Source organism: Saccopteryx leptura, chromosome 2, assembly GCF_036850995.1.
Source record: "Saccopteryx leptura isolate mSacLep1 chromosome 2, mSacLep1_pri_phased_curated, whole genome shotgun sequence".
Lineage (NCBI taxonomy): Eukaryota > Metazoa > Chordata > Mammalia > Chiroptera > Emballonuridae > Saccopteryx > Saccopteryx leptura.
Window position 1 is genome coordinate 360,062,784 of NC_089504.1, and position 10,938 is coordinate 360,073,721.

The window sequence follows — 10,938 nt, forward strand, 5'->3', positions numbered from 1 at the left end:
AGTGCCTGAGGCAGAGGCCACAGAGCCATCTCCAGCGCCCGGGCCATTTTTGCTCCAATGGAGCCTTGGCTGCAGGAGGGGAAGAGAGAGACAGAGAAGAAGGAGAGGGGGAGGGGTGGAGAAGCAAATGGGCGCTTCTCCTGTGTGCCCTGGCCAGGAATCAAACCCGGGTCCTCCGCACGCTAGGCCGACGCTCTACTGCTGAGCCAACCAGCCAGGGCCCCAGGTCTTTCTTCTTGACTTGTGTTGCCTCCCGTGTGGCCCACTATGTCTCTCTCATCAGGGGGTGTCTTGTCAGGTGACTCTAATAATAACTCTGCTCCTCCCAGAACCGCTGGACCAGATGTTATGTTGCCCACCCCCTCTTCCATCTTCAACGTTGGGGAATCACAGGGTTCCCTGTACTGTCATCTCCAGGTCAAAAGTCCTGAGGCAGCTTAGTGCAGTCACAGGGACTCTGGTTTAAGTGCCAGATCTGACTCTCACTTCGTGGCCTCAGGGACCCCACCTATAACACAGGGGTAACACCTCCATCAGTGAAACACTGCCGAGCATCTAGCAGGATGCCTGGCTCCGTACTCGAGTCGGATCGCTCTCCGGTTCCCTCCACGAACAGCAGCGCTCTCCAGCAGTGAGGATTGCGCCGTGGCCGTGGCTGAGGGGGGAGGTAGGAGTCACCCCAACATCGGCAAGCAGAGGCCCCCTTGTTTCAGGGAGATAGATGCACACAGCTCGGTCAAGTGTCCAGGATGTCTCTATATTTTTCTGATCTCATCTTGGAACTTAAAGCTGGAGAAGAAATGGGCCTTCAACACAAGGACTCCAGTGGTCCTCAGCACCCACTGGTGGAGTGTCTTCCCCAGGCCCTGGAGCTCTGATAAAGCAACAAGGGTCCGCGGGCATCCCCGGCCCGGCCTCTGCTTGTTCTCTGGCTGACCCTGGGTGTGCCGCTTGCTGTCTCTGGGCCTCCTTTTCCTGTCTCGGTAAGGAGGGCCCCCCAGGACATCTGTCTCCACCTCTCGCCATATCAAAATTGAACTGGTTCTTGTCCCCTGAAACCAGCGACTCTCCCTGGGTCCCGTCTCGTAAGTTGCGTCACCATTCCCCCAGCGCCCAAGCCACACACCCGACTGCCATCCTTGCTCCTCCCTCCTCCACCTGCAGCCACTCAGGAGTCTCCTGCTTCCTAGACACCTCGGAGCCCTCCCATGCTCTCCGCCCACTGCTTTCCCTAGCCAGGCCACCTGGGCGACTATAGAAGTGACATCTGCAGCCTCCCTGCCCCCCCCCCGTCTTCCCCTTCTGATTTATTCCCACCCCGCCAGAGTGTGCCCTTACCAACCCAGATCCCTCCCATTCCCAACCCCACAATGCCACCCACTATCCCCACGGTGACGCTGAATGCGTCCCATGGGCTGCAGGGAAGGTCCGGTGTGGTCTGGGTGCTGGCTACACTGGCCTCCTCACAGGACATGCTCGTTCCTGCCTCGGGGTCTCTCCTGAGACACGATGCTTCCCCACCCCTGCCCTTCCTTCTACAACAGTCCACTGGGTCTTAATTCAAACGTCTCTTCATCAAGGATGTCTTCTCTGGTCCTCTGGACAAGGCAGACCCTCCTGTGACAGCTCGCAGGGCTTTGTGTGTCTCCATGGTAACCTCCCCACTTGTATTGGCTTTTGCAAGGTCTGTAGCTCTCTCTGCCCCCCGAGCCCTGCGAGAGCAGGCGTGCCCGTCTCCCTCACCACAGTGGACCCAGCGCCCTGGTCAGTGACTGCAGTGGCAACACGACCCTGTCTTTGAGGCGAATGGAAATAATTTCTCTTTCCAGTTCAAGAACAAGCGGCCAGCCATGTGCCCAGAAACCCTGGCGTTTATTTGAACCTGCTTACCCAGCAAGCCACAAAGGAGCTTACCCCGGGGGTGATATTGAGGACTCCTGTGACCTAATCCTGGGATTAGCAGGGGAGGCATGGGTTGGTGGGCAGGGGCGGGGAGGTGGGTGTCCCGGGAAGGGCTCTACGACCTAGGGAAGAAGGAACCAGTGGACTGCTAAAGACACTTCCGTTTGCAGGAAGATGTGCGGAGGGTTACTGTGCTGTGGGGTGGCAGGCCTCTCCCTTGGCGCCTGGGGGTGTTGTGTGTGCATGCACATGTGTGTGCATGTGTGTGTGCGCGTGTGTGCGCACGTGTGTGCGTGTGTGCATGTGTGTGCACGTGTGTGTGTGCGCATGAGTGTGTTTACATGAGTGCGAAGGGGAGCCAGGAGAGCGGGGCTGTTGGCATCAGGGGTTCTTCTCCTTTTCCTTTAACTTGTCTTTCACTTTCTGAGGCTCAAACTGGATCAGCCGCAGAATTTCTTTATTGGCCAGGGTCCCGTTGATGAACTCCTCCTCCGTGAGCTTATCTGCGAGGAGGAGAAGAACGTTGCGGTCAGCACGGGCTGTTCCAGACTGCGTTGAGGCTGACACCCGCCAGCCCGCCCTGCGCAAGGGAATCTATTACACAGACCGAGAGTCTTAGTGCCCCGGGGATCCCCCCACCCCCGCCCCAGATACCCAGCTTATACCCCGGACTGCCCCCTGAGCCAGCGATAACAGGGTTGGTGACTGGTACAGCCGGGGGGTCCAGGATGCATTCCGGCACCCAAGATGCTTCTGTTCTGGTGGGTCCATGCCTCCACCTCGCTGGTTATTAGATACTTCGAGTAGCACCCTAGGTCTTGAGCCCAACCAAGCAAAGCAGAGTTTCAGCTGAGTAGCAGGAAACAGTGTCCACTCAGGGAGAGGGGAGCGAAAGTTGGGAGGTCCAGTGAGGAGCCAGCAAGAGCCTGGCTTGTGAAGGCGGCTCTCCGTTCGCTCAGTCCGGATGCGTGAGCAGCCCCGTGACTCTCAGCTCCTCAGCGATTCTTCCCTACGCCTCCCTGCGTCCCCATCTACCTGCCCACATGGGACCAAGAGAGAGCCTTGCCCCGCCTACTGCGTTCGATTCTACCCAGTTAAATGCTTTTCCCTGAGCTTTTCCTCTGTGCCAGAGCCACTATGCTTGGGGCCGAGGTCACTTCAGGGGGCAGAGGGCGGGGTGTGGCACAGATGGGAGGCAAAGTCCCTGGCCCCAGGAAACTCTTGGTCTGCGGGGGCACATGGAGAAATAACTCTAAAACGAGACAGGCGCTCTTTCAGACCACGGTCATGCTCAGGGTTGCCTGCACGTAGCAGGTGTTCAACAAAGCTTGTCTGGACTGAGCTGCACTTCCGTTAGCTTATGTTCCAGGCCTTCTGAACATCCTGCATCTTAATCCTGGATTAGGACACATGGCTCCTGGTGCAGGTGCAAATGGTCAGACTGGGGTTTTCAAGTCCCAGCCGGCCTATCCACCTCACAAAGAGCTTGAAACTCCCGCCGTCAAAGACCGATTCTGGGGTGAGACGCTGCCCCAAGGCCCTGGGCTGTGTAGATAGGAGAGCAGTCACACGCCAGCCCTGGCCAGGGAGCTCGGTCAGGTAGAGCGTCACCCCAAAGCACAGAGGTTGCTGGTTCGATCCCCGGTCAGGGCACATGTAAAAACAGATCACTGTTCCTGTCTTTTTCTCCCTCCCTTCCTCTCAAAAAAACCACACACGTCACCTGGCGGGAGTAATACATCGGCCCCCTAACACCACCGCCTCCTGTGACGTTCACCTGGGTCAGTTTTCAACTCAGCAAGTGACAGAACAGGGGACTTGGCATGTGGTAGACCCAGAGGGATGTCACAAAAGGGGGCGAAAGAGCTTGTGGGGTGAGGTGCTAGAGGGAGTCATTGTAAACAGCCGAGAGCTGTGCCCATGAGAAGGTGTTCAAAGGGGCGTTGCCATCCAGGCTGGGACTAAGGCAGAGCGAGTGTCTAAGGAGCTGCCCCCCTCCGGGTCATGCCCGCATGGTGGCCCCTGAGAACGGGAGCCTCCTCACATGCTGAGCCTGGGCACCCCGCCGGCCTCATCCCACTTCCGGCCCTGCGGCCAGCGACCTCCTTGCTTTGCTGACTCCTTCCTGGGCTGCGGGCTGGCAGGGCCAGTGTCACCTCTACCAGCCCCTTATTTAACACCCTGCTGAGGGGCCTGTCCCCTGGACTCCTGGCGAGAGACTGCCCCAGACAGGGCCAACCCTGTAAAAGTCTCAGTTGCGGGCTCCTTTCTTTAAAAACCATCTGATGAGGCACCTGTGGGCTCTGTAGCCCCACGTGGAGGGCATCAGACCGGGCGTCCACTCTCCACTATTTCCCAGTCTCTCTCCTTACGAGGGCTGCTGGCTACTTCTCTCACTTCCACCATCTGGGCCCCGGCGGCCATGTGAGTTGGCAGTACCCCCTGGACCAGCTCCTCTGCCATCCTCCTGGTGAGGGCCGTGAGCACCCTGCCCTGGCGGCCCGGTTCTGAGATTCACCACCGCTTTTCAGGGCAAGTCCATGCACCCCAGAGGCTGTTCCAGGCGAAGACCGGACAGGGCGGGGCACCAGGACTGGGCGGCGCCTAGAAGAAGGGGCTGGGGCTTGGGGGCACCCCCTCAGCTTTGCCAAGCCTTCTGTAGACTGGCACTGCAGTCTAAGGCTTTCTTTGCCCAACCTTCTTTCCTTGCTTCTTTGCCCACAGGGGTCCCTTCTGCTCGGCATTCTGGTGGCTCCCCAACTTTCTCTGAACCCCTCCCCATCTCCCCTCATTGGCCTTTCCCCCCAACAGGTCTCTCTCAGTCTAAGGGAGATCTAATCAGATCTGTCAGTGCTTCTTGGGGGAGCCCGGTTAACTTCCTAAGTGAAACCACGTAATTTGAGATCCCACTTACTGGGGACAGGATGCTAATTCAGACGTAGACCGAGTTACCAACATTGGCCCTGTCCTACCTGTCTAGAAAGCATTTCTGACAACAAGCAAAGGAAACCCGAGTGTCTGCAAACTGGCCCTCCCCTGAAACAGGAAGTGGTTTGAATTCTTCTAAATGCCACATTTGCGTACTAACTTCTCACATACTAGTATTGCCTTTCCTTTTGACTGTTACTTCAATGTGGGTCAACTCTTGACTATGAATTCAATGTAGATCAACTCTGACTTATAACCAAAGATGTTTTTCTTCAAAAGCAGTCTGCTATTTCCAGCCTTCCTTCTGCCCAGAAACTCCCAGGCAGCCATGGAGCTGGGGAAGCCCAGGGGATACGGCGCCATGCCCACTGGCAGGGGCAGCCCCAGAGGGGCAGCAGGACTGGACCTGTGGACAGGGCTGCCCGTCCCCCCAGAGGCCCTTCGGCCAGCCCCTCAGTGCCTGACCCGGGGAGGGGTCCCCTGTCCCGTCTGGGCGTGCGGGGACTGGGAAGGCTGAATCTTGTGGGAGTCCCCAGGCGGCCCTCCGTGACTGTCAAAGGAAAGGTCAGGCGGGAGAGAGCATTCACCGTCATCTTTCTTTCCGAAGAAGCCCCAGATCTTTCCAGCCCGCTTTTCCGGGGTGTTCTCGTCATCTGGAAGGTGCTTCACGTCCTCGGGGCTGATCATTTTGAAGATCGCCTGTATCACATCAAGAAGAATGACTGGTCAGAAGGCGCAGTTGGGGCTGGCGGCCCTGGGTGGGGGTGGGGGGGGGAGCACGGATTGCTGACCAGGCATCCTCTACAAGCGGAGGTCAAAACGCAGACTCCCAGGCCCCGGCCTGCTCTACTGACTCTGAGCTCCTGGGAGGGGGCTGGGGCACCTGTACCTCTGAGAGCTTCCGACGGGACGGGGCACCTGTGGTGGGGGGAGAAGGCTTTCCCTTCTTATCTGTCCCTTTCTGTGCTGTTCGAATTTCCTGACCATGCCATTTCAAAAATGAAAATATGAAATAAAGCGCAGCCTGAGGCCACAGTTTGGGAACTGCTACCTTGGACCCTGTTAAGGTTGAGAGTATCTAAGGGCTTCTCCCAGGTCTCTGTGGTGCCTGGTTGCCCAGCTGGGTTGGCTTCTGGTAACAGAGGCTAACCTTTGTTGAGCGTGTAACACGGTCCACTCTTCTGAGCACTTCTCCATGGAACTTGCACAGCCCGATGAGGTGGGCTGAATCGACCCCATTTTACAGATGAAGAAACCGAGACATCTAATTTGCTGGAAGCCACCCCACCAGAAGCAGGTGAGCAGAGGCCGACCCAGGCACTTTGATTTTAGTTGGCATTATGCCGCTCCCAACTTACTCTTATGCCCTGGAGAGCATTTCAGCGCTAGGGACGGGAGGGAGGAGGCGTCAGCAAGAACATCCCCAAGGTCTCCCCGAGGCTCAGGGAGCCCCTCGTTAACTCTTCTGCTTGGCGTCGGAGCCAGCGAAAGGTTCAGCTTTGGGCTCAAGGGTCCTCTCACCTCCTTCTGCTCCTGATGTACTCATGTGCCATGTGGGCAGACCAGGGCGTGCCTCTGGCTTCTGATCAGGGACAGGGACAGGGACAGGGACAGGCAGACTCGGTGTGGCCGTCCAGCTCCAGGTTACAAGGGTTCCACCGGTTCAGTAGCCCCAGGGAGAGCCAGGCCCAGAGAGGACAGTCGAGGCCACGGCCCTCGTGCCTGTCCCAGCCTGTGCCCTTGCTCGGGGCAGGCTCAGGGTGCAGGCAGTGTGTCGGCTGGGAGTCAGGAGGGGCCCTTGGAGACACCTGGGAGCACAGCCAGGCAGGGGCAGCGACGCCTGTGAGATCAGCCTACAGGGAAGGTGAAAACTTTGAAATGTGCCCTCTCGGCCTGGCCTTGCTGTAACAGGAGAAGCAAGGAAATCCGACCCAGCAGCTCGGGGCAGCAGCCTCGGTGGGCAGGTGGCACCATGCACTTCTCTCTCTGTCCCGAGCCGTGGGAGCACGTGGCTAAATGCTGGGAGTCACAGGCTGCCTGCCCCACCCTGCTTCTAACACCAAGGGCAGACTGCCAAGGCCTCGGTGACAGAACCAAGAAAGAGCCATCGGATGCTCGCCCTGAGCCCTGGGAGGTTATATACGGCTTCCTTCCAGGCCATGCAGCTAGTTGGTGGCATAGGTGGGACTCGAACCCCTAACTCCTGACTCTAAGGCCAGTGATCTTGTGAAACAGTGAACAGCAGAGCCTCAACACTACCCTGCACAGCCTCGGCCACAGATAGTCCCTCCCCTCCCCTCCCCTCCCCTCCCCTCCCCTCCCCTCCCCTCCCCTCCCCTCCCCTCCGCTCCCCCCCTTCCCCCCCCTTCCCCTCCACTCCCCCTCCCCTCCCCCTCCCCTCCCCTCCCCCTCCCCTCCCCTCCCCTCCCCTCCCCTCCCCTCCCCTCCCCTCCCCTCCCCTCCCCTCCCCTCCCCTCCCCTCCCCTCCCCTCCCCTCCCCTCCCCTCTCCTCCCCTCCCCTCCCCCCCTCATCTTGTCTCCTTTCCCTCCCTTTCTCCCCCTCTTCCACTTCCTCCTCCTTTTTCCCAAGGAGCTCCCACTTGTAGGTCTCTGCTGGGTCTGCCATCCTTCAGGTGGCTCTGAGGATGTGGTCCCCACCCCAGGCCACCTGCCAATCCAGGGAAGTTTGGTCTGAGGGTCCTGGGAGGTTCCCACACATGCTTGCCCCTAACAGGAAGCCCAGGCAGAGTCCACTAACCCCCAGCTGAGTGCTTGCTTATTTTACTGTATTTATGGTGTCTCCTGACAGGCCGGGAGGGTTGGTGCAGGATTACACATGCATCAATAATTATATAAAATATGAAAAACAGTCTCAGGAATAAGAATTAGGAAAATAAAGCAAGTGGCATGAGGTAGGGGAATAAAAAAAATCAGGTAAAAGATACTAAAGGAAGGTCAATATAAATAATAGGAAAAACAGAAACATCCTAATTATCCACAATATAGAAATGGTTAAATAGTTTTATGACATGTCTACAGATGGGATTCCAAGCAGCTATTAAAAATGACTCTGAAGGCTCTGGCCGGTTGGCTCAGTGGTAGAGCGTCGGCCTGGTGTGCAGGAGTCCCAGGTTCGATTCCCGGCCAGGGCACACAGGAGAGGCACCCATTTGCTTCTCCACCCCTCCCCCTCTCCTTCCTCTCTGTCTCTCTCTTCCCCTCCCGCAGCGAGGCTCCATTGGAGCAAAGATGGCCCGGGCGCTGGGGATGGCTCTGTGGCCTCTGCCTCAGGCGCTAGAATGGCTCTGGATGCAACAGAGCGACGCCCCAGAGGGGCAGAGCATTGCCCCCTGGTGGGCATGCTGGGTGGGTCCTGGTCGGGCGCCTGCGGGAGTCTGTCTGACTGCCTCCCCGTTTCCAGCTTTGGAAAAATGGGGGAAAAAAAAAAAAGACTGGAAAATATTCAAAATAAAATAACAGCGGAAAAACGGATGATAAAGATCACCGAGGAATAGTTCACATAGTTCTAAAATTATTTAAAATATATAGCTAAAAAAACTGGAAATGTATATGCCAATAGGTTGACAGATTTCTCTGGATGGTGACATTAAAGGTAATTTTCTTTTGTGTATGCTTTTAAATTTCATGAATTACTTTTGTGCAAAATAAACTATTTTCCCTACACCTAAAATGTTCGCAACAAAAGAACGTTCTGATCCCGGGCCAGTGCGGTGGGGGTGGGGGCGGGGGTGGGGAAGGGGGTCCCCGTGTGCTGAGGGGCGTGGCTGCTGGGAGTCCCGGGACCCTGTGGGCCAGCCCCGGGCACCACAGACAGAAAGCTGCGGCTCCTGGCGCCCTGAGGGAAGTGCTGTGAAGATCATCAGAACTAGAACCAGATTTCACACACACACACCCCCCCCACTGCCTTTTTCTACTGGGTATTTGAAACAAGTTGTGGAGTCTGAGTATGTATGGTGGAAGACTTTGAAGGACATTTTAAAGAACAAAGGAAGGATGGAAGGAAAGAAGGAAGGAAGGAAGGAAGGAAGGAAGGAAGGAAGGAAGGAAGGAAAGAAGGAAGGAAGGAAGGAAGGAAGGAAGGAAGGAAGGAAGGAAGGAAAGGAAGGGAGGTAAGGAGGAAGTAGAGGAAGGGAGGAAGGGAGGGAGGAGGGAAGGAAGGAAGGAAAGAAGGAAGGAAGGAAAGAAGGAAGGAAGGAAAGGAAGGGAGGTAAGGAAGAAGTAGAGGAAGGGATGAAGGGAGGGAGGAGGGAAGGAAGGAAAGAAGGAAGTGTGAAAACAAACAAAAATAGTAAATAATAAGGAATATCCAGATTCATCATTGAGGAAGAAAATGGAGCTGTGGGGAGTGCGCAGCCTGCTATCAGTATCAGTATAGTAGAGACCCCTCACCACGCTCTCAGAACCATCGAGTCACAGAGCCAGGACCCCCACTGCGCCCTCCAGCCCCGCCCCCAGCTGCGGCCCCCAGTGCACAAGCAGCAGCGGCTGCAGGGAGGCCCCGTGACCCTGGCTGACCCCGGGGTCTTGCACGGGAAGAAGGAGAGAGGACCGCGGAGACTGACCATGACAATCTCAAGCACTTCGTTCTTGCTGATGGCCCCGTTGCCGTCCACGTCGTAGAGGGAGAAGGCCCACTCCAGCTTCTGGCTGGGCTTGCCCGCGGTGGTCATGTGCAGGGCGATGACGTACTCCTTGAAGTCCAGGGTGCCATCGTTGTTGGAGTCGAAGCTGCGGAAGACGTGCTCGGCGTAGGCCTTGGGGTCGGCGTCCGGGAAGAACTTGGCGTAGATGCTCTGGAACTGCTGGCGGGTGATGCGGCCGCTGGGGCACTCCTTGAGGAAGGACTGGTACCAGGCGCACAGCTCCTCCTCCGTGAACTTGGTGTTCAGCTGCAGCTCCTCCAGGATGTCCTTGGACAGGGCCCCGCTCCTGCTGTTCCCCATGGCCGAGGGCGTGGGCCCGGCAGGGCAGTCGCCGCGGAGTGGGTGGATGGATGGGCGCGTGGGTGGGAGCGATGTGGTCTCCCTGGTGCCCCTGGAGACCGACCGGGACCGACCGCAGAGGTGCCGCCGGCTTAGGAGGATTTGCGGCAGGTTCACCCTGGGTCTCACAGGGAGGAGGGGCTGGGAGCTTGATGGGGGGGCAGGCAAGCTCCCAGAACCCCCCGGGAGATTAAAACAAAAAGCTGACAGCAGGTGGTCAATCCAGTTTGGCCTTCTGGGAGGACAGGCCAGGAGGTCAGAACCAGAGGCCAGGTGTTGGGCCCAAGGCTGTCCCCACTGCTCCCGATGGGTCCCTCTTCCGTCCCCAACTCCAGCTAAGAGCAAAACGGCCGGTCCTCCGCCCTGACTCTGAGGGTCTCACCCCTCACTGAGCTCTGCAAGCAGGAATCAGGAGCCGGGATCCGGAGACCACCCGGGTCCTAACCCAGCTCTGCCATTTACTAGCGGTCTGACCCCAGGCTGGTTTTTTTTTTTTTTTTAACCTTTCTCTGCATAGATTGCCCTTGCCCTAATCCTTCACCTCCTTCGGGGCTTTCCTTAAATGTCACCTTCCCAGCAACACCTATACTGTCCACTCTGTTTACAATTGCACACCCCGCCCCCAGCCCTCAGCACCCCCTAGATCAGGGGTCCCCAAACTTTTTACACAGGGGGCCAGTTCACTGTCCCTCAGACCGTTGGAGGGCTGGACTATAAAAAAAAACTATGAACAAATCCCTATGCACACTGCACATATCTTATTTTAAAGTAAAAAAACAAAACGGGAACAAATACAATATTTAAAATAAAAAACAAGTAAATTTAAATCAAGAAACTGACCAGAATTTCAATGGGAACTATGGGCCTGCTTTTGGCTAATGAGATGGTCAATGTGCTCCTTTCATTGACCACCAATGAAAGAGGTGCCCCTTCCGGAAGTGCAGCAGGGGCCAGATAAATGGCCTCAGGGGGCCGCATGTGGCCACGGGCCGTAGTTTGGGGACCCCTGCCCTAGATAGACCGTCCATCCTGCTTTGCTGTGCTCCTTCCCCTGTACACAGTGCTGGGATTCAGATAATTTAACAACTGGCTCTCTGCCCTAACG

At 56.9% G+C, this 10,938-nt stretch overlaps 1 protein-coding gene across 1 annotated transcript; it reads right to left on the minus strand.

The window, feature by feature from the left end:
* Positions 1 to 1,853: 1,853 nt before the first annotated feature.
* On the minus strand, positions 1,854 to 9,942 carry RCVRN (recoverin). Its single transcript, XM_066366457.1, has 3 exons — positions 9,414 to 9,942; positions 5,418 to 5,529; positions 1,854 to 2,405 (listed from the first exon to the last, which is right to left on the minus strand). Exons 1-3 carry the CDS (start codon positions 9,792 to 9,794, stop codon positions 2,284 to 2,286), a joined length of 615 nt encoding a protein of 204 aa, XP_066222554.1. The 5' UTR covers positions 9,795 to 9,942; the 3' UTR covers positions 1,854 to 2,283.
* Positions 9,943 to 10,938: the final 996 nt, after the last annotated feature.

Excerpts from the sequence above, each read along its gene's own strand:
- RCVRN (XM_066366457.1), bottom strand. The coding sequence starts at position 9,794 with ATGGGGAACAGCAGGAGCGGGGCCCTGTCCAAGGACATCCTGGAGGAG. Across the intron at positions 5,530-9,413 it reads AAGTGCTTGAGATTGTCATG|GCGATCTTCAAAATGATCAG; the intron begins GTCAGTCTCCGC and ends GATGTGATACAG. Across the intron at positions 2,406-5,417 it reads CTTCGGAAAGAAAGATGACG|ATAAGCTCACGGAGGAGGAG; the intron begins GTGAATGCTCTC and ends TCCTCCTCGCAG.